We start from the raw sequence: 23683 nt of genomic DNA on the forward strand, positions 1-23683 counted from the left end.
AACCTTTACTGCAGCCTTGCACTCCTTTGGTTTTCAATCGTTATAAAAAAGAGTACAATGTTAATACATAGGGTTTGATGAAACAAAGTGAGTTGTACTTACGTGTCCGCGCTTAATTAGTATTTCGATTATTTAACTTCTATTCTAAACAAATCTGGCCATGCCTCGCACCCCCAGAAAGGGCATCTCGCACACTCAGGGGGTGCGTGCACCCCAGGTTAAGAAGAACCACTGGTTTAAGGCATTGTTATTGACGAGTGTGTTGAGCCAACGGGATTATCAATAAAAACGTTAAATGTTAATTAACTATACGGTAACGTTAATTATTCGATCGAACCGAGGGCGAAGTCGAATCGACTCCGTTGCGGAAGTACGGCAGAGTGAATTAATCGATTCGGACCACAAAGTCGAATCGACTCCGCTGAGAAAGAACGGAAGGGCTAAATAATCGACCGCACCGATTTAACACGCGAAGTATAATCGATTCCGCAGTGTAAGTACGGCAGAGTTAATTAACCGAACTCATCGATTCTTACCGCGACGTCGAATCGACTCCGCTCCGGAAGTGAACCCCGCGGTTTCCCGCCCTTCTTACATCCTCCACCCCCCCGCCATCTTAGCGCTTGACCGCGTTGGCCTCGGCAGCGCCTTTGAGGTGGAAAAAAAACAATTCCATTTCAATTTAAAAGTCCAGCGATCGCGTTGTCATTGTTGAGGCCGGTGTTGGGGCCCGGTTGACAATCAAGGTGAGCAGAAAGCAAACTGCGCGGGCAAATCGGAACGCCCCGAGGTGGCGAGCGCGGCCTTCGTGCGAACGTTGCAGCCTGCCCCGCTCGCATCGCCTCGCGTCTTCTCGATAAATGTTGCAAACATAAACTTCCCTTGGCAGCGAGGAGGGTTTGAATCGCACGCAATGTTCAACATGCGAGGAGGTGTATCGGGTGGAAATGTGTAATAACCTACTGTTGCGATGCACGGATGCGGTTTCGGTTCGTTGACGCCACGTTCTAGGGTTTTTACCTTGCTACGTACGGATTTTGAGCATTGAATTGATTGTACTTGTAAAATTGTATTTGGAAGGGCTTTATTGGGCTGCTCGTCCAGTTGGAATAACGTGTGCAGCAGTGCATTGTTATATAGGTTGAGTAAAGACGGTAGTGGACAATGAAAGCTTTCTAGATTTGAAGCTTTCGTGACTGCAAGGATTCATACTCTAGGTTTTTTTCGGTAAAGTCACGTAGGTAAAAAATAAGTAATATGAATAATATAATATTTCAATTAGGGTTTAAAAAATAATATAAATAATAATATAATATTATTTCAATTGGGGTTAAAAAATAATAATATAAATAATATTTCAATTAGGGTTAAAATAATAATAGAAATAATAATATTTATTTTTTACCTACGTGACTTTACCGAAAAAACCTAAGAGAATGAAAGCTTTGTTTGACAGTACTGCGTACATAAGTAGAAGCGTCAAAACATCCGTCGCATACAAACTCCATTCGCAAATTCAGGCAACGCAGGTTCGGCTTGTGCATGTCATACAATAAAGGTCGTTATAAATGCCCATTCTAAACGCGAATAATTAAATGAGAGAAATCCCCTCATCATGCACGTTACAGGCATCCCGTGTGTAACCAATGCACGGTCAAGACATCTCCAAGGACAACAGCCATTTGATCAGCGGGCAATTGCGATTTACAGACATTGCGTTGTCGAACGTTGTTGCTTGAGCACTTGAAGGCGGACATTGACCAAATCAGTCGGAAAGCAACTCCGATCTCGTCAGATCTTCAGCAACTGAGCGACTATGGGGCAGGGGGCCATGCAATTAGTACGGACGCATGGAAGGGGGGTTAACCCAAATGCGGAGCTTGCGTAAGGGGGGGGGGGTCTTACTGACAATGTACGCATAGGAAACGGGGGGAGGGGGGTGAAGCCTCGATAATAATGTGTCTACATTGGCCTTCAAATGAATTAGATAGTCCGGCGGTGGACTATCTGTTCAAACACGTTAAAACTTAATCATTGATCGTTTCTGTGTGGATTAAATATCGGCCGTTCTATAGGATTCGGGGGGTGGGGGGTTAAAAAGTACGCATGCGTGCAAGGAGGGGGTTCAAGTTTTGACAGATTTTTGCGTACACTACGTACTAAATGGATGGCCCCTAGTAGGTGTAGGCAGCGGTGCAGCTAAAGTAATTGTGCAGTAATGCACTTTAATGCTGTCACGTGTTGTTCCCCGATTTGCTAAAACGCAATACGAACGTTACCTTAGTATTGTGCACATCTCACTATATGGTGGTCGGGGAAACTGCTGTTGAACTTCACTAAACGCCAACATCGGTCGCTAAGTGGACTTGGAACCGATTAGGGTTAATTAAACGGAAATATAAGCGATTATTATAACGCCTCAAAATGCCATGTAAAGCCGACTCAGACGAACTTTTGTACACCCAGGGAAGGTGCTTTTCAGTTTCGTATAAGCCAAGCCATTGAATTATTCCGTTACTTATGAACTAAAATAACAGATAATTACCTTCTAAATGTTACCCTGTGTGTATGATTTGCAAATGTTGACTGAGGTTGCCGAATTGAGTCTGTTAAGAATTATACCTCTTTTAAATGAGTTGTGAGTGCCGTATATTGCTTTGGCTAATGCGCAGCTATTTTCCATAACTATGGTAACACTCCACACGCCTTCATGTAATTTCTTAAAATGTGAAACGCAGCAATATTCAGTGCTTTTACAAAGTGTGTGGTGCACTATGGACATTATACTTTGCTGTTTCCACTTTTCAGCTGACACAAAAGCTTGGAGAGATTGTCATGGTTAAAATATATTTAGCAAAAAAGAAGCTATACTGCACTGTATCTTCTTGTACATAATGCGTTGCAGGACATTTAAAAAAAAGTATTCATTAGTGCCTCTGATAATTTAATGAGTAATGTCCACCCTGCATTACCAAACACTGGCGGGGTATGGTTACGTGCAGATGGTTCATTTCAAGACAATTTTTGATGCCAAATTACATGGATTTCGCTGAAGGTTCCATCATTTATAATCCAACGAGTGCATATATTTTGTTAAATTACAGTACATATTTAGAATTTGTTATGCATGCAACATCATTGGTAAGCCAATTAAGACGAGCATTCATCCCACGTTATAACATTTAATTCTTAAATCATACAGGCTTAGCATTTGTGATTTATGACCACTGTGCACCACATTTGACTTTGCTTTTTTCAGTTTTTTACCTGTTGTGTTGACATGCAGTCTTATTAAATATTTGTCATCACTATTTTATTGCAGAGATTTGTGTGGTTTCAGAGTGGAAAGAGACCAATGCCTAAAGTCAGTCCACCAAAAAGTGACAAAAGGTAAAAGAAATCAGTCCTCAGCCCCAAACACCAACATTTCTACGAATGGTGTGCACGCATGTGTTTTAAAGGGTTGAAAAGTATTTTTGTTTCTATGCCATCTGGACATTTTTAACCACTTGTTTGCCTGTCATAACTTGTCGAGATTCACTTTTAATTATGAAAGCCTTTTTGTGTTGTCCTCAAGTATACATTCATGTAACTAAAACAATTCTAACAATTTTAGCTACCATATTGTCAAACAATGGAAACACATTTCACTTTGGAGCTTGTCACACTTTCTATAGTGATTTGGAAATTTTACTAAATGATGTTATTCATTTTTTTACTGAAAAACTTGTTCTAATATTTTTTTGTTGTTGCTTGCTGCCAAGAATCTTATTCATATATGTGTAAGTGGTTTCTCTGAAAGTTACATAATTATTCTACAGAAGAGCCTAACCATTTAACCAATGTGATATTTTTATGCAGGTTCCTAAAGATATGAAATTTAATTTGGCATGAATCTTGACTTAAAGCTTTCGTGACTGCAGGAATTCATATTCTTTGGGTCTTTTGGTAAAGTCACGTAGATAGTTTCTTTGAACCTATCTACGTGACTTTGAACCTATCTACGTGACTGTACCGAAAGACCCAAAGAATCTGAATTTGGCATACATTTTGTTTATTTACAATATTCTTGGTTCTTTCGGTAAAGTCACGTAGAAGGGAAATAATAAAATAATATAAATAGCTGTGGATTTCACACCTGATGATGATTTTAACACGTAGGCTTTCGCGACCATTCTGCCGAATTGCCCGATGATGCTGGATGCAATTACCAGCGAAACGTCGTACTCAAAATTTGTAAATGTTGTGGTTTCACGCTTCAACACACCGGTGGGCTAAAGCAGTGAACTATTGGTCTTTTGTCAACGTGACACTTTTTTTACTGATTGGCCGTGTCGGGTGGTGGAGGGTTACGACACATTTATAAATAACGCGATCTAAACCCAAAAACGTTGACTATTGATGATTGCTTGTGTTGCAGTCGAAACGTCGTGATAATTTTTTATTGTTTTATATTTATATTATTTTATTATTTCCCTTCTACGTGATTTTACCGAAAGAACCAAGAATATGAATCCCTGCAGTCACGAAAGCTTTAAGTCAAATTTTATTTACAATGTTCAACATTTAAACAAAATTTTGTAAACATTGAATCACAAGCAAAAATCCGTGGTTTAGCCACCTTTGTAAAATGTTTTAATCTTTAAAACAGCTTTCTGGCATTGTCTATGTTAAACTATTTTCACATGAAATTTGCATGTGTAGTTGCAGGACAGTTATTGATTGTGTTCTAGTCACAAAGCATCTTCATTCGTGTCGGCAAATCACAAGTGGCCTTTCTGCCCCTCTGGCATACAGTTTACTTAATGGAGCACATAATTACACTTCAGACTTTAATGACATTTTTACACGGATGCATAAAATCTGCAGTGGAATTGTCTGGGTATATTATTTCAGAAGGACACCCTTTTGGATAGCCTTAGAAAAGACATTCAAGATTAACTGAAAATGCCCATTTTAATTTGAAGTGCTGTGTATAAACCACTCATTAAATAGTTTTTGCATCAAGTGTGTTTAATAGTTCAGTATATATGTATCACTTCATACACCACTTGTTTTGATGACATTTGTGTATATCCATTAGGTTTTAATGGAAATTCTCATAATTTCACACCATTTTAAGAGTGAGATGCACACTTTGGTAATTTTACTGATGGTAAGATTCATGTTTAATTGTTTTTATATTATTTAACATTGTTATAATTGTTATTTCTACAGAAATGATGATTCAAAGAGGTCAGTATTTGTTTTTTTGCTGTTTTTTTATAGCAAGCTGAATGATATATCTAGTGACCATTGTTTGATTGTTAAATGCATTTTTGAGCACCTGAGTTAAGTCAATGTCAAAAACATGCAACGTTAACAAAGATGGCAATTTTTATAGAATGTCCCTAAAAATATATAATGGTTTTATAGTTATCCTTGCATGTCTTATTTCTCATTAAAATAAATCATTTGCCTTTATACTCAGGTATGTATTAATTCCAGTAGCTCAGCACCTGTGTTTTGCAAAAGTTCGGCCAATGTTTGCAAGTCTATTTTCAGGTGGCGTCTGCACGCACGGTAATGCATGGAAGCTTTCTCCTCAGGCGGTCTCCTGAGCGGTCATCGGGCCAAGACTCGAGGCACCGCTCGACCCGTGATAAGTCCCGGTCACCCTCGTCTCGCGATGGCCACCGCGACTCATCAGCAAGGAGTGGCAGAGAAAAGCGTGCCAGCCGGGAGCGCCGTGACGATCGCAGGCGTTCAAAGGAGGGGTCACGTGAGCGGAGGACCTCGCGGGAGAGGGATGACAGGAGGGTGCCACGGCTTTTCCCATCCCGGGACAGGATGGCCTCGCGGAATGAGCGGCCTGTGTTCCATGGCGGTCCTCATTACATAATGAACAGCAAACCACTGATGGGCAGCATGCCTGGCCGGGGTGGAATGCCTTGCAGAGGGGGGATGCCCAATAGGGGTGGCATGGGGGGCATGCACGGCAGGGGGGACATGCACGACAGAGGGGGCATGCACGACAGAGGGGGCATGCACGACAGAGGGGGCATGCACGACAGAGGGGGCATGCACGACAGAGGGGGCATGCACGACAGAGGGGGCATGCACGACAGAGGGGGCATGCACGACAGAGGGGGCATGCACGACAGAGGGGGCATGCACGACAGAGGGGGCATGCACGACAGAGGGGGCATGCACGACAGAGGGGGCATGCACGACAGAGGGGGCATGCACGACAGAGGGGGCATGCACGACAGAGGGGGCATGCACGACAGGGAGGGCATGGGTGGAAGAGACGGCATGCACGATAGGGAGGGCATGGGTGGTAGAGGCAGCATGTTTGATAGGGAGGGCATGGCTGGCAGAGGAGGTATGATTGATAGAGGAGGCATGCACGAAAGACGGGACAATTACGGAAGAGGGGGCATGCGAGAAAGAGGGGGCATGCACGAAAGAGGAGGCATGCACGAAAGAGGGGACATGCACGAAAGAGGGGACATGCACGAAAGAGGGGGCATGCACGAAAGAGGGGGCATGCACGAAAGAGGGGGCATGCCCGGTCGGGGGGGCATGTCCGGCAGGGGGGGCATGTCCGGCAGGGGAGGCATGCCTGGCAGGGGTGGCTATGGAAATAACGGACCCAACACTTCGCTGTGGGGTGAAGAGGACCAGAACGAGCCACCTTTCAGGTAACTGGAGTATTCATTACAGAGCACGATTGGTATTTTGAGCTGTTTTTGATTGTGAGAAATGGTGTAATGGTGTTTTTTTTATTTAATTTTATAGAGGGCCATCATACGATGATGAAGACCAGCGACCAGCCAGAGACATGCCTTCATCAGGTCTGTCAGCTTATTATTTCATGTGTGTGATCTAAATATAAATTCTATTCAAAAAGTTTTCAAAAAATATATATAGATGAAGGGACTACAGTGCATTATGTAATGTGCTTAGCTTTTTTCTCTTGCATACACAAACTTAGGTTCAGTTTTTAATGTTTTATTTGCTGGTGCCATCTATAATTCTGCCCTACAAACTCTTCAGTTCTAACTTGTCACTTATTAATATGACATTTATCAAGTATGTTACAGTTTTTAACATTTAGGGTGCATTAGATATGTCATCAAATGTGATGAAGGATTTTTTTTATTGTTGCAGCTTGCTTCAGACAGCATTAGAAATTTGAGGAAAATTGTAATATTCTAACTATGTACAGTTGTCTTGCGCTAAATGCTTTTAACTATATTTTGGTCAGGAGATGAAATCAAGCGTGAAGAGCTCTACCTAAAGTTTTATGATGAAATTCAGAAACAGTACGACAGTGAGAGACCTGTGGACTGTGTTGTCATTGTGGCTTCGCGGCAGCAAAAGTGAGTGGTGACATTTCGTGTGGATCTGCCACTAGCATCTGCTCCATATTGACTGCAGGATTTTATTTACATACTCTTGGTTCTTTCGGTAAAGTCACGTAGAAGGGAAAAAAGAATATCAATCCCTGCAGTCACAAAAGCTTTAAATCAATATTTTATTTACCCTGCCATTAAGTAAGTAATTACGTCATATTTGGCTACAATTCCCATGTAATGGGAAACGGATATTCTTACAGTGATGCTGTATTGACACTAGGTGGAGACTTTAGGCTGGAGGAATTGTCATCTGGAAATGTAGAATTTTACATTCCGTAACTGAAAATGAATTACACACGTAAACGAAGTATAACTCCTAATATTTTCTCGTGTAAAATTTTACAATCACAACGTTCCTATTTCACGAAAGCTTCAAGCGCTTTTGGGTTTAAACAAAAAAGCTTGACTTTTACACAATGTCATTGGTTGATACTTTTGAACGTTTATATATGAAATAGCAATGGATTGGCTATTCCTGCTGGAAAATAATTAAGTAACATTATTTGACTGGAGTTTCAACACTGAAAAAAATTGCGAATTTTGAATTACTAAAAATTATCATCTCCGTGCACCATTCTTGATCTCAGTCCAGTTCTTTCACGGAACTTTAAGTATCTGACATAGTCAACCACTTTTCAGTAGAAATTATATTTTGCAGAATTGCAAAAACAAACTTTAACAATGGATGCTTCCTTCTAATTATCAACTCAGCTGAAATTGGAAAACTTACTATAATTGAAGGTACATTTTTGGTGAGAGTCTGGAATTAAGGCCCACTGTAACATCATTGTTGGTGATTTGATATAAACACATACGTTAACCCTTAGAGCCTCCTCAAATCTATATTGTCATGAATTTGTTATACTTTTTTCTTATTTAGCTGGGAGGGCATCTTGTAAAGTGTGCTAGCATTGCAATCAAACGTTTGCGAACTGATAGCCCAGTCAGAAAGAGACTCAGCCGATACGACATCTGTGTTCTGTAAAATTAGTAGCAGTTTTTGGGAATTCGGTGGTGGATGTTCGGAAGAGAGACTGACTCAGAACTGCCTATGACGATGACTGCTACCAAGTACTCATTTAAGTATGTGACGCAATTTTTATTGTTCCATTCCTGAGTTATTGGTCCTGTGGTGTTGCAGGGACTATGCAGAGAATATAGGAAGGCAAGCTCGGAATATGGGCCTCACTGTGGATCTCATCATGCTGAGCTCGCAGAACCTCCTGGGCCAGGCCCTGAACGATGTAAAGAATGGGGGCTCCGCCTTCGCCATCGCCGTCATGCCCCCACACGTGACGCACAACTGTTGCTCCGTCCACGTCCTTCAGGGGAACAAGCAACGTAAGCCCTCCGACCCCCGTATGCATCGTGGCAACCGAAAGGCAAGCTTCATTTGTGGATGTGGCCGGCTAGCTTGCTGCTCCATAAAGTCGGAAAAAGTGCGACGGGATTCACACGCCGCCATGGGAGAATCGTTGAAATTGGTGAAGGCTTTCTGTAGGCCTGATGATGAACGCTGGTCTTGTAAAAGTTGTGCAAACCTAATTTTTTTTTCACAGCAAAATGTTAACTTGCGTTTGGTGTCACCAGCCATGATGGAAAATGTTTTTCACCCAATAGGGAAGTTGAATTTTTTGTTCCACGTGCATTGTTCGTGTTTTAATTTCAAATTATACGTAATTATCGATTGGCAAAATATAATTTTGCATACATCCATAGGTGCAATGTGTGACAGTATTTTTTTGCAATGCAATATCGTTTTCCCCTTTGTGTTCCTTTCAAATAAATGGAAACAAAGATTGAATAAACCTATGTTGGGCTTACAGAAAAAAAAAAATCTCTGTTTTGATGCCACTGAAAGTGGCGTTTGTAGTGTTTGACTTTATCCAGGTAGCTTTGATGTGGCGCCATAAACATCGCGTTTTCCACCAGAGCACCACGACACGCCTCTGCCCATGGCCATGGAGCTCGTGGGTCGCGAGTTTGAGTCTTACATGGGCAACCTACGCGAGCGGCGGCGGAGTGAGATCGCCAGACAAGCAGCCGAGCGCGCCGACAGCGTCTTGCGGCGCCAGCAGCGGCCGAACCGTTTCTCGGAAGTACCGGAATTCCGAACCAGCTTTTCGACACAGGCTCCCGCGCGCGCCCCACCAGCTCTGGACACCCTGGCCCCACCCCTACATGCGCGAGCGTCGCCCACAGATTCACCTTACCAGCCCGGTCCCGCGCGCGGCAACACGTCCGGGTACCCGAGTGAGCAGGCGGCAGCGCCAGCGGCCTACTCGCAGCATGCCAACTCGCTGTCGTCGCTACGCAGCGCTCTGAGCGAGGGGAAGGACATGTCCCTGGAAGAGCTGGATCGCATCTCGGAGCAAGTGCGCTTTCTGCGTGAAAAGGCGCTCAACGAAAGAGGTACGGTGGCAGCGTGCGGGGGACTCTAGGGGCACTCTTTCTGGTGCTGTGTGTCTTGGGGTTGCTGCAGATAAGTGGTAGGCATTGGTGATATCTCGTAGGCAATGTTAAGGCATTATCCGGGAAGATTGTAAAGTATATTTTGGGTTAACTGTGACTGAAGCCATGAAACTTGACTTTTATTCCGGCACTACTGGAACACTCGAGGAAACTATTGAGAATAGCATTATATGTACTATGAAACTACAGTATATAATATGAACACTGCACATACGCTCATACTATGATGAGTTTAAACCAATCAAATAAGACTAACAATACCTCATAAGTTGAATTCCACCTCTAGAATAACTTAAAATTTCATGTATAACTACTATATGAATAAGAGCACCACTCCATTCATATAGTAACAAACAAAAACTAAACCTTACACTCAAAGTATAATTTGAACACTTTACAAGTTGATTATTATAATCACCGAAGCAGTGTAGTTATTTACAAAGGGCTGTAAGTTATTAGTATAATGACATTACATCTATAAAACAACAATAAGCCTACCAAGATTGAAGAGGGCAAGAAATCTTGAAGTCATCGTCATTACCACATCAAAGGTGAGTTTCTCTTGTTATGGAGGCCAGGGGCCTGGGCACAGAAACATTGCGTAAATCTAAGCAGGAAGCGGATCGGTGTACGCAATGAAAAGTTCGTAGTGAGAAAAGCGAAGTTTACAGACGTGGATGGCACGTTGGCTTTCGCTATGGATCACGTCATCACTCCCACTCCACCGGCCAGTCGGCTGCAACGGGGATTTTGGCACCACTTCCCATGGACGCTGCTTCTGCTGCAGCAGCAGCAGCAGCATCAGCTCCGCTTCTCTTCTTGGGAGAGGAGTGAACTTCACATTTGAGGTGGACACTTGGTAATCCGGGTGTCCCGTTTCCATGAAATTAACCCACAATTTAGCGGGAGCTGCGCAATAAAGGTGCGTGCGTGGCAGAGGTAAGCACAGCAGTGTTGCTCATGTTACAGTTTATTATCTCGTCAATAGTTAACCATGTTAGAAAAATGATAAATGTTGGTATAGTATATTGCAATGTCAATCTTATAAGTGTATTGCATTGATCGAAAAATATGTTAACCACTCAACCACAGTCATACACATCAACCGCTGAAGCAACCACAACCATATAGCACAACTGTTGCAGCTACAACTGTTCAACCACAACTCAAAACTATACACTCACTACAAGTGCTCACAACACAGAAAAACACACCAGCTGCTGAAATAATTACAATCATACATCACAAAGCACACCACCACAGCCATATTCCACAACAACAGTTCCAACTCTACACTCAAACCACATACAGCACAACGCACAAAAACAAAACTATTAACAAAGTCAACAATGCCAACAGCCACAAAGAAGACGCAACTGCTCCAGCACAAGTTTAAAATACTGATCTCTTCCTTCCGTGCAGCTATCAGAGTATTTGCAGACTTATGGTTGCTCGATATCAAACGTACATTTTCGTGGACATTTACGCAATCCCTGTGCGTAAATGCCGCGGGGAATGAGAAATTTGAAAGTGGCCCACGCAATGTTTTTAATTGCATAAGCCATTTGGTGCTCGGGCCCCAGCTTTCTAGCATCTGCCATTTTAAAATGGCATTTAAAAAATACCATTTTAAAATGGCAGACAGTTAATTAACTTCAAATATATATATTTTTTGTCATTGATTGAATTTATGATTCATTGCAGCACTAGTTGGTTTATGTGTGTATGGGTTCTTTTGATGAGTCCAAATGATTAGAGAACCTGCAAAGAAATTTGCAATCACTGCCTAGAGATACAAGCCAAGGGTTTGGAATATTAACTGTGTGTTAGGTGAATATTTGGCCAAGCAGTGATTAAAAAACTTCTGTTGCTTTACAAGTAAGTGTCTACACAGAGACAATTTTAAGAAAAGTGGGGTTGTAGAGAACAGGAGAAGAGGTGATGACTTGTGGTCAAGGCCAACGATTGGGTGGCAGTTAAAGGAGGACACAAACCCGAGATGGAGCAATGGAATTAGCTTGCATGCAGGAGCTCGATGGATTGTTGCATTACTTGACCACAATTGGTTTACACGAAGTTGCGAGTTTTGATAATTGTTTTCACCCAGTCATTCTTGTAGATAATTGTCAGTCTGCCTAATGCTGTAATGTTGCAGTTAAAGACCCTGTCAATATCATTCGCAACATTTAACGATTGTGCAAAATCAACATTTTAGATGGACACCTGAGTAAGCGAGATGTCCCATCTCACTAGGTTTTTTTTTCCTTCAGCTAAAATTCTGAATTCTGCCTTGAAGAAATTATTTTTGCAGTGTTTACATAAGCTGTTGTATTACCTGCCTAAAGCCCTAATCTTAATATTCAGTTTGTAAATAGGAAAGCAAATTTGGTGGAGAGGCTCAATTTAAGATGTTTTCATACGGTCTGTTTTTCAGTGTCATTTTTTTCTGGCATTGCATTCATTTTGGCTCAGGGTATGTGACTATTATTTTAGAGTTTTTTTGATAATTCCCATTTTTCAATTTGTAATTTCTTATGTCCTTCAGCAAGGGTGATTTTAGAATTTAACCATTTTTATTACTGCAGTACAGAAACTAAACTTGGTAAGGCGTTACACCTTTTCACATCTAGCAGCTTTCCTCTACGAAGAGAACACATTTCTAGAAAAAAAATAGTCAATGTAGCCTCTTTAACACGTCACATATTTTGATTTCAATTGTGTGCCAGGAATGCGTAATCAGCCAGCCGCCCCGCCACGCTTGGCTGAGGGAGGGATTGGAATGCACCATCTTCAACAGAACACACCACAGGCTCACCAGAGACTTGACCAACAACTGCCCAACATGGCAAGCAAAGCCGTAGGTGCGTACGGTAACAGAGCGGCGGCCGACGCGCCCGGTGCTGCTTTTAACAGCGGTAACAACAACAACGGCGGCGGTGGAGGTGCAATGGCGGCGGGGATGGGGAGGCAGGGGAGCTTGCCCCCATCGGGCCACATGGCGGGCAGACAGCAGGCGAACAACATGGGGCAAGTGGCGGCGTCGCGTCCTCTCTCCCCGCTGCGACGCAACTCACGCTGGCTGCCAGGAACGCCGTCGGTAGGTGCGCAGTCCGAGTTGAGCCACGCACCCATGGAGGATGCGCTGCAGCCGCGCGCCACCACCTCTGCGCAGGGAGGTCAGGGTCAGGTCGGTGGTTACGGCAACTACGGCAACATGGGCAGGGATTTCTCCGACCAAGGCGTGCGAATGCCGTCGCAGCAGCAGCAGCAGCAACTGGTGCCTCCGCAACAGCAGGAGCGCGTCACCTCTGGGGGAGCGACCAGCACGACTGTCGGTCCCACCACTGTAAACCCGTCGTCTATCGACCTGGATAACCCCAACGTGCGCAAGGCGCTCGACATGCTCATGCAGAGCGGTCCGGCGATATCGCAGCTCGTTAAGCAGGCATCGGCTGCCGTGTCGCAGAAGGGGCAGTCGGCGGCTTTGGTGGAGCCGCAAGCACCCATGTTTCGGTCGCCACCGCAACAACAACAACAACAGCAGCAACAGCGGCCACTGATGCAGCAGCAACAAATGCCCTCGCAGCCGACCCATGGCATGGGCCAGCAGGGCTATGGAGAGGAGAAAGGTTGGGCCAGACAGCAGCAGCCAGCCTTCCGGCAGCAGCACCCGCAGTTCCAACAGCAGGCCCGCTGGGATGAACAGTACCAGCAGCGCTACTGAAGCATGAATATGGAACCACGTTTTGAGAAGTCTGGGCAACCCTACTTTAGGTGTATTGAGAGGTCAGGGGTACACGATGCATTGCTTTATGAATAGTAGGGTAGAAGGCTTGCCGTTCCTCCGGCCACACACAATCATGTAATGGGCGCAAAGCTGCACACAAACACCTAGAGCAAAGCATTGTATCGTGTACCCCTTGCTGTGGAGTTGGCACTGGGAGAGAGAATGGTAAGTGCGTGTATCAGGCAGCTGGCGTAATGTTTTTCAACGGAGCGAGTGAAGCGTGTTCCCGGAGCAGCAGGGTCTACAATTGAGCTGTGGTGCACTGCAAGAAATTGAGGCTGGCAGTTTTCCACTGATGCAGAGAGCATCCTAATGGTTGGAGGTGTGCTGGTGTGCAGGCAGTGTCGGTGTGGTTGAATCAAGCGACTCGTAAATTATTTCCTGATACTTTAAGAATGGTACACGTAATAATTATATATTACGGATAGTTAAGGATAGTTTTTGTTCCGTGTCTTTGGAAATGTTGGCACATCATGTAAGGAAGGAGCTTGCTGTGGCTTAGGTTTGTGGTGGAGACCAAGATTTCTGAGTCTCTTTTTTGCCGATGCTTTGGCGTTTAAATGTGTTAACCCTGCTGCCCTGTTGCAAAATTCAATGGAGGGGGAAGAAAATTGGGCAATTCACATGCGTTCACAAGACCATAACTTTGGAAATGAGGCAGTATTTTTGCCCCTTTTTATGCTCAATTGTAGCCTGCTGCAAAATGTGATAGAATATTTGTTTGGGAAATTAGCAAAACCTATTTTCAAAATAGTATTTCTTTTCTTTAGAATACAGTAAATGAAACATTCAATGGACGTCACATTACATTCGTGAACATTTTCCAATTGTCTTGGTACTAAGATACATTGCAATGGTGAGTTTACTTTAGTGCTAAACGTGTGCATGTATATCTGCCATTTGTACTGCAGCAAAGTTAAAACCTGCTTCATTCATGTGACTTACATGCAGTAGTTTAGGTTATCTCAAGTTTTCCTTTTTTAATGTTTTCGTTATACACTCATTTCCATTGTGTAAACGAGGTTGGATCTTGAACAAGTGCTCTGGCCAATAACTGGAGGACAGGAGGCTTTTACTCAAAAATATTCATCATCAGGCCCTCGATGTATTGATGTTATTTTTTATTAATTTGCTACTGTATTCATTGACGTATTCTTCCTTACAAATTATGTCCAGATAAAAAAATCCCAATGCAAAAAGTATGTTTTCATGAGTCCTTATAGCAGATTTTATTACAGTGCTTGGTCATATATCCTAATTTATATTATCCTTATGCTATCCTATTTCTCTAACGGTTTTTTTTATAACCTCATGCTTGGATTGTGTAAATTATCTTGGATTTAAACTGGTTTAATATTGATCAATTGAATGTTGATTTTAAAAATGTTGGTGTAGTTTTGTCTAAATGAAATTGAAGTTCAATTCGCTGAAGAGCATTGTGTACGTTGCTTAATAGGCTCATAAATCATTGAGTCGTCGCAGTCCTTTTGCGTTATTCAAATTGACGATTTATTTGTAAACTTTTGCTGTCTAAATTAGTATGTTCTCCCATGATCTGTATTAATTGTTCCACACGACTAATTGTAGATTTGATCACGTGGGAAATAAATTTGTTCTCGTCTTAACCGACTTTAATTTTAAGGTAATCTTACCTATAAGATCGTGCATGCCATTGTCCCAAAATCTCTGTCCTCCACTATGCACCACCCCGTATGCCCAGACTACACGAGGAGCTGATTACGTTTTTCTATATTCCACGGGCATGTTACCCATCGCATTAAAAAAAATGCTTCTCTCTAAAAGCCACATGGAACTGGTGTGCTGCTTGTCCATGAAACTGATAATTTCTGACTTCTGGGATGCTTTCAAAGCTAGATTGAAAATGTTTTGGGGGTTTCCAGTAATTTCATATTTTTGTCAAATCCAACAATTTAGATTACAGTTCACCCATATATGTACCCCGTTTTATACTCTTAATTTTTGAGTATTTTTGGTATTCAACAGCGATTTTTTTTCTCGTAACGTATATGACTGGTTTATTACATATATTCAACACTTAAGTGTATGGAGGTTACACATTGAGACCTGCGTGGTGAATTGTACACTACGTTAATTACTAGCAAATAATTTGCATACATTGAAAAATAGAACATGTCTATGCATTGAATGTGCAATTCAGTGCATGTAATGTGATCCAATGGCGGAGCCAAGATTTTCATGTATGGGGGGGCAACCCCTCCAATGAAAAATTATAGTTGTTAGGACTTGACCCATGCTTTTTATTCGACGCGTGTGCGGCGATGGCGCAGCCATCGATCGAGGGTCGATTTCGAACCGCGTGTGATCGGCATTGCGCTCGCTGAAGGTGAATGCCTTCAGGGAAGTCGGATACTGTATAAGCAACTGCGCACAATTCTGAGTAACTTATAACTGTTATACCGTTACTTATTGCCAATTATGGACTCGGACTATTGTCCTATCATCTCATACAGTCCCGGGCAAGTCATAATATGCTACACAGTGGCGGTGGGGGTCGCAAAATGCCGATTTATTACTGATAAACCCCAATGATCCGATCGAAATTAGGGATTTCGATGGGATCATTGGGTGGGAACGTGCCACCCCCCCCCCCACTGGCTCCGCCAGTGATGTGAACATCATTTAAATTCCTGAATAGTTTTATGATTCTTGCTTATTACAACACTTGTTCTGTAATAATATAGATAATCGTTTCTTAAAATGTCAGCCTCAATCCACTGCTAGATGAAGGCTAAGGCATGCCACGTAATCATGGGGGTTACTTGACATTTGGCCAAACTTTGCCACGATGTTAAGTGTGGGTGTGTGAAGAGGGTGGGGCCAAGATCAGTTGAAATATTGCTTCTGGAGTGAGCGGAATTGGGCATTCGGATTCGAACTTGGGTCACCGAAGTTCATTGAAGTACTGTGGTGCCACTAGCCCACCCCTTCAATAATTAGATTAAATTATTAACCATGTTTGTATCGTGCTGCTTACATAGAGGTTGGGGTTTGACCATGCATAAGTTCAGAGCTTTTAAAGAAAGATGGAAGACTTCACAAGGTGCAACACAACATTGGTCGTGGTTCTTTATTTTGACCCAAGTACTCTACAACATATGCAGGTGCCAAATTACGATTTTTAAAAAAGGATTGTTTAGAAAAAAACATGTGGAGTCAATTGTCATTGAATGGAGTGTTTTGGCAATTCACAATATGGATCAATGCTGAGTTAAAACAAGGTGAAGGACATGGAACTCCAAACGGTGTTTTTATCCATAGGTCAAATAGAGCAACTTTGGATGGTTTCATCCAAAGTGTGACTTTACATCACTCTTGAGACTGGTGTGAAGTTCCTCCAATATAAAACATGACTACATTTTCATTAGAATTATAATTCAAAACCAACTATTCTGACGAAATACAGTAGTTCACCGGTCGGCTTATTTTCTGCATACATACGCATTTGACATGTTTTTATTAAGATTGCACTTTTTGTTTTCCATATTCATATCTACAGTGGTGGACCAACCTTTGTTCTGACAGTGCACAGTTGAAACGACACGGAAACTTTTCCCACCGCGGATTTAACCACAAGCGCAATATTATTAACGCATAGTGCGCTCATCGTGCCCTCTGTGGCTTGAACATCTACGGCTGGCCGCGAGATTCCTGTGTACATCGTAAAGTACCGTACTCTTCACTGCCCTGCTCGCAATGGTAAACGTCGTTTGAGTTATATTCTCTGTCTTTCGGTAAAGCCACGTAGATAGAAAAATAATCAAAAATATCACGACGTTTAGATCGCAATACAAGCAATCGTCATCAGGTGAAAAAATTTAGCGGGAGAGCTGATGAGGCGGGAAAAAATCTAGCGGGAGAACTGCTAAAGCAGGATGTTATTTCGTTCTAGATTTGAAGCTTTCGTGACTGCAAGGATTCATATTCTTAGGTTTTTTCGGTAAAGTCACGTAGGTAAAACATTCAAATTAATAAAAGTAAAATAAAAACCACGACGTTTCGGAGGCAACACAAGCCTCCATCTTCAGGTGTTATTTCGGTTTGAGATGGGTGTAGCCCAAGGGTAAGTGGGCGGGGCTAGAGATGGAATTTGCGTGTAAATGTAAGATCGGAGAGCTGATATACCTACACGACTACGAAGCTGTGGAGGTGGCCATTGTATTGTGAGGGATTAGCATGTCAATCTGTTAATGTAAGATTAGCATGTCAATGTAAGAAAATCGGGCACCACCGAAGCTGTGGAGGTGGCCATTGTATTGTGAGAGAAAAGCATGTCAATGTAACAGCCACCGTTGCTCCTTTCCCTCGATGTGGCGGTGGCTCTCGTTTTTAAATCCTTTATATTAAGTTCGCTTGCTTGCTTGCTTGCGTGCTTGCTTGCTTGCGTGCTTGCTTGCTTAGGACCGTGCAAATCTTTCGCTCGTTTTTTAACCCACTTCCCGTGATCCAATCGAGCTGACATTTTCCACACAGACTCGTTGTGCGAGACAATTAATGTTCGTGAAAAAAAATTCCCAAAATTTAACACTTTTTAGGCAAAAATGTTTTATTTTACATTTATACAAATACAACTCATTCATGGCTTTGGCTGAACGTCACAGTGGAGGAGCCCAGAGCGTAACCCCTCCACAGGCCGTGGCGGAGTAGCGCAGTTGGTAGTGCCCTCGCTTCCCATGCCAAAGGTCGCGGGATCGATCCCCGCGTCCTCCACAGGCAAATATATTTTTAAATCCCGTGATCCAATCGAGCTGACATTTTCCACACAGACTCGTTGTGTGTGACAATTAATTTTCGTGAAAAACAATTTCCAAAATTTTACACTGTTTAGGGAAAACAAATTAAATATTTAATTACCAATTGCTTAATACTGGCAGACAATCATCTGACCCAAAGGTGGCAGCCATCTCAAGCCAGAGGACGAGAAGACTCTAGCCGCCACGCATATAAAGGATTTATAGTGAAAAACTTTGTTTTTACGGGTTTACTTGTTTAACAGGCTAAATGTCTCACTAACACAGCCACCGTTGCGGTGGTTTTCTTAGAGTACTGTATACTACATTTTATTTAAACAATATACTGTACAACGTATATTGAACACTAAAATATTATATTTTGATTTAAAGCTTTCGTGACTGAAGGGATTCATATTATTGGTTATTTCGGTAGTCACGTAGAAGGGAAATAATAAAAATATAAAACAACGTTTCGACTGCAACATAAGCAATCATCATCAGGTGGGAAATCCACAGCAAGAAAATGTGGATGTAGCCCAAGGGTTTCACACCTGATGACGATTGCTTGTGTTGCAGTCGAAACGTGATCATTTTTATTGTTTTATATTTGTATTATTTCCGTTTACGTGACTTTACCGAAAGAACCAAGAATAATCATACTTTATATTAAACATACTTCCTGTTTCATGTTTGGGTTAACGTAGGTTAACAAAACAAAAGGAGGCGGGTTGTATTACAAACCGTGAACCAAACCACATTTTACCCCTACGAGTTTGTGGATCACGAATTTACCGATTGCAACTTTTCAAGAACTTAATCCCCGCCGCGATGGGCAACGTTTTTAGGTTTGTGCTTTTCCCCCCCTCGTCTTCTGTACATGTTTGACTAAACAAGCCACGTGGAGTCATCATCTGGACATTTGCTGCTTTGTTTGCAGGAACTACTTAGCTCGTCAAGATACATTTACGTTTTCTCCCCCCCCCGCACCAAAAGTTTATAAAACATCAACTAATTTACAACTGGAGAATCGAATAAATGTCCTGAGCACCTATCAAACAAGTGTCTAACCTTCAATTAAAGTTTCTGCACACGAAAGTCGTCGGTTTGCTATTGTGTTTCCGTGAACTTTATTCGCATTTGTAACCGTAATGATCGGTGGGGGGCAATCATTGGCACAACTGGTGATGGTTATATTAAAAACATGTTTCGGAGTTTAATAGGCCCAAATGAGAAAGTTTCAGGAAGTCGGAATTGCAGCACACATCCTTGGTGGCAGAAGGTTAATTTGCAACTAAACTTTCCAATGTTCCAGTCATTTGTTTTCAAATTGTTCGTCATCAGCTGTGATCATTGGTCTGGACGAAGCCTTTCTTAATCCGTCACAATCTTCTGAAGTATAGCAACTGCATGCAAGCTGATTCATCGCTCCGTCTCCACGGTGGACATTCTTTCTGGTGTCATCCTTCGGCTGTCGGTGTCGACCACCAGCCATCCCTGCCAGCGACATGCCCTCCACAAGCCTGCTTTAGGCAATACGATGTCTGATTTGTGTATCCAATGCACGTGTTCCTCTGACCCGGGCATGTACATACCCTTTTCAGCCTTCCATTTTATTCAAATTTTTTTTTATGATCTATGTCAACAGATATTTGCTGACCCGCCCATACTTCACATCCGTGAAAAATAGCTTCCTAGTTAATCGGATTTGTCCAATCTAAATACAGATTCTGAATCATTGTTTTACAAGGTGAGAACTGAAAGAGACAATGATAGTCTCATTTGCAAAGACTTACCGGGTCGTCAAAACGACAAGCAAATCAAATATAGTGCTCAACAGTTAAACGTAAAGTTAAGACAAAAACAACTCCCATGAGAAGTTGACAATGTTGCACAAACGTAATTTTTTTTTTATATAAGCATTAAATAGATATCGGATGACGTACTCATACGTGAAAATACAAAGATGTCACATTGATACTTTACTATTTGTTTTTCATATAGGAGCAGGACTCGGGTATGTTCCTGCAAAAAAAATGTTTAGTCTAATCGGCCTATAGGCCACAAGTATATGTGGCTAATGCAGAATTGATTACTTGAAATCGGTATCTGGTTGGTGTTTTAACATCCTAACTTTTTTTGCCAGAAAGGGTAAACGTCTATTTTTTATTTATTTAAAGCTTTCGTGACTGCAAGGGATTAATATTCTTGGTTCTTTCGGTAAAGTCACGTATTTTTTCCCCTCTATGTGACTTTACCGAAAGAATCAAGAATATCTATTTTTTCCCATTTTGAGGCTGGCAAAAAAGTCCCATAGATATGGCCTCTCGACGATTATGCACGTGTTTTTAATAAACGTCACTTTTACTTGTCTATCTGTAACGTGTCCGCATTCACGCGACAAGATTAATTACATTTAACATATCTACCCAAACTGCCTGCACTCGCTCTCTAAACCACACAAGCACCTCACCATTAGCATAGATATTACTTTATTAAAACACCACTCCAATATATGCAGGGTTCAGTCCAAATAATAAATCTTTTTTTATGGATGTCAGTCGGCTGAAACATCCCTTTTTTGTAATAAACCATTCCCTCTACGCAGTATTTACACTCAACCGTCATTGTGTGCGTTCACATTCAAGCCAGCAACAATTACGCATGCTTTATCTTTCGAAGAAAAAAAAACGCGCGTGGCTTGAGTAGCCTGTGGCGTCTCGGATCAGGTGCCGCTTGTTGAATCCTAATCAGCTGTGAGGGTGGCTCCTTGGGACCGTTTGGCGACTACATTTAAGGACGTACGCGGCTTGGATACAAATGCAAATAGGGGGAGGGTGGGGGGTTCATCCGCGTCGATTCCCAACACACCCAACCCTGGGCAACAACAACAACCGCCATTCGCCACTAAGTGGCGGTGACGTCACCACGACGCTTGTGCCAGGCCATGTGCACCTTGAGGCCACGTGAAGTGTCGAACGCCCGCTGGCAGGAGGTCACGGGGCAGACCCAGGTGCCACGGGTCGACTGACCGAGATGACCAAGATGACTGGCTGATGCACCACCTGTGCCCCCTACTGTGCCAACTTGCTGTGCTTTAGCCACCCGGCGCTCCGCTCGTTGTTGTGAGCGTCGCTCCTCCGCCCTCCGTTGTTGTTGGAGGGCGACTGCCTCCAACTGCCCAGTAGCGTCCTTCACGAGCCTCCTCCACTGAGGCCGATCTTGACACCGCTGGTACCAGTCATCGGCAAGTCCACTCAGCTCCACGTCCTCCTGTACCACATCACTCCATCTCTTCTCTAGCCCGTGCCGCGCCCGTTTAGCCCCCTCGATCCGGCCGAACAAAAGCTGTTTAGGCATGCGGTGGCTGGGCATGCGGGCTACATGACCCAGCCAACGCAGCCTTGCCTGCCGGAGGAGCTCACTGATGGGACTTTGCCCAGATCTTTCAAGGACTTGTGAGCTCCTCACACAATCCAGCCTGGTTAAACCCAGGATGGATCGTAGGCAGGCCAGCCTAAATGTTTCCAACCGGCGAAGATGCTCCACTAGGGGGGTCCACGTTTCGCAAGCGTAGAGAAGGGAGGGAATGACCGTGGCCGAGAAGACCTGAAGCTTCGTGCGGAGCGACAGACCAGGTAGCTTCCACACAGCGTTACGCCACCGATGAAAAGATATTGCCGCTCGACTGATTCGGAGTGAGACCTCTGCTGATAAACTGGAGCCGGTCATGAGCACACTGCCCAGGTATGGGAAACTCTCTACTCTCTCCACAACTGCCCCATCACCGATTGGGAGTTGTGGTGGCGGAGTGCCCGATGGTACAAAATACCCAGGCAGGTGCTTAGTTTTGGTGGGGCTGATGGTAAGGCCCCACCTCTTAGTGGCACACTCCAGTCTCAGCAGCAGCGTCTCCAACTCCTCTTCTGAATGAGCAGCTATTACCAAATCATCGGCATACATAACGTGGTTGACCAATAGGGAGCCATCCCTTGATCGCACCCGGGCGTCGATCAGCCTCCCATTATATCTGTACCAAATGGTAATTCCCCCGGTACAGCTATTGAAGGCTTCACGAACCCTGGGCTCACACACACACACACGCGCGCAGAACCACATCAGCAATGCGTGGTTGTCCCCTGTCTGAGAGTGCACTTTGGAGTGGGGGCTCAAATGCACCAGCACGCAAATTGCCAATAAGTGCACGCGAGAGCACTGCTGTTGAATTTAGAACCATAAAGCCATAAGCATTGACGGTGGGTAGGTGATAAGTCAGCTTTGGTTTGCACAGCACAGCTTTTGTTTTCAACACCATGCGCTGTGTTTCTAAGAGAATCGGAGAAATGACTCCGCTTGTGAGGGGGGGGGTCTCAGTCAAATGCAATTGACATCAAATCAAGAAATGTTAAATATACGTGGGATAGTTTACGGAATTATATGTTTCTTAAGTGTTTTATATTTTATCCATACTGTCTGTTTCAAACACTTTAATTTTACTGGCAGCGCTTATTTTAACTAAAAGCTTATTCGAAAGCGAGTGGATACGATTATACACTCAAAACCTCACCCCATCAGACCACACTTCTACAGCATCCTTTATTTAGCAAATAATCATTGTGCGATAACAGCATTAATTTAAGTACCTCTAGCAGGAATGTTGTTTGATATTTAACAGTTCGGCTTTGATCATTTTCGTCATATCTGGACAGGATCATTTTCAATGCCAAGCAGAGTGTCCGTATTCCTTCCTTGGCATAACATCATCATTCGCGTCGTGGAGTAAGAAATCATCTACACACAAAAGAAGTATTTTCATATTCCATCAGCCACACGGCCTTCTGGAAGTTCATAATTTCAGCCTCATTGGTTCAACACAAGAAAAATGCAATGGCTTTGATTATCGGTGTCTCATCAGAAGAGGCAGGCTTGAATGGACCAGATGTTTAGAGGCAAGGACTCTGATATGGGTCCTAGTTCAACGCAAAACCACAAAATAGAGAATATAATCATGAGCGCCATGTGGGAATATAACAAAAAAGCGGACGATATACCTCGCATTTTCCTCCCCCCATGTCAAAAAAACGTCCAAATTGTGGTTGTGTAGAACCGATGCTGCTGAAATGATGCATTCCCAGAAGGCCGTGTGTATTTTTCTACAGAGGGCTGCCACATTTATCGTTTAATTATTTAGTTTTGGATGTCTTGTGGATCTGTTTTCCTCAAGTGCCCAAATAATGTATGCTCTTAAAACATTC

The 23683-nt window shown here is 43.0% G+C and overlaps 1 protein-coding gene across 1 annotated transcript; it reads left to right on the forward strand.

The window, feature by feature from the left end:
- The first annotated feature begins 571 nt into the window (after positions 1-571).
- On the forward strand, positions 572-15875 carry LOC144942017 (uncharacterized). Its single transcript, XM_078868627.1, has 9 exons — positions 572-746; positions 3323-3390; positions 5218-5235; positions 5589-6683; positions 6781-6836; positions 7250-7364; positions 8542-8741; positions 9333-9812; positions 12599-15875. Exons 2-9 carry the CDS (start codon positions 3356-3358, stop codon positions 13594-13596), a joined length of 2997 nt encoding a protein of 998 aa, XP_078724753.1. The 5' UTR covers positions 572-746; positions 3323-3355; the 3' UTR covers positions 13597-15875.
- Positions 15876-23683: the final 7808 nt, after the last annotated feature.

The sequence above is a fragment of the Lampetra fluviatilis genome, chromosome 26 (genome assembly GCF_964198595.1).
Source record: "Lampetra fluviatilis chromosome 26, kcLamFluv1.1, whole genome shotgun sequence".
In the NCBI taxonomy this organism is placed as follows: Eukaryota; Metazoa; Chordata; class Hyperoartia; order Petromyzontiformes; family Petromyzontidae; genus Lampetra; species Lampetra fluviatilis.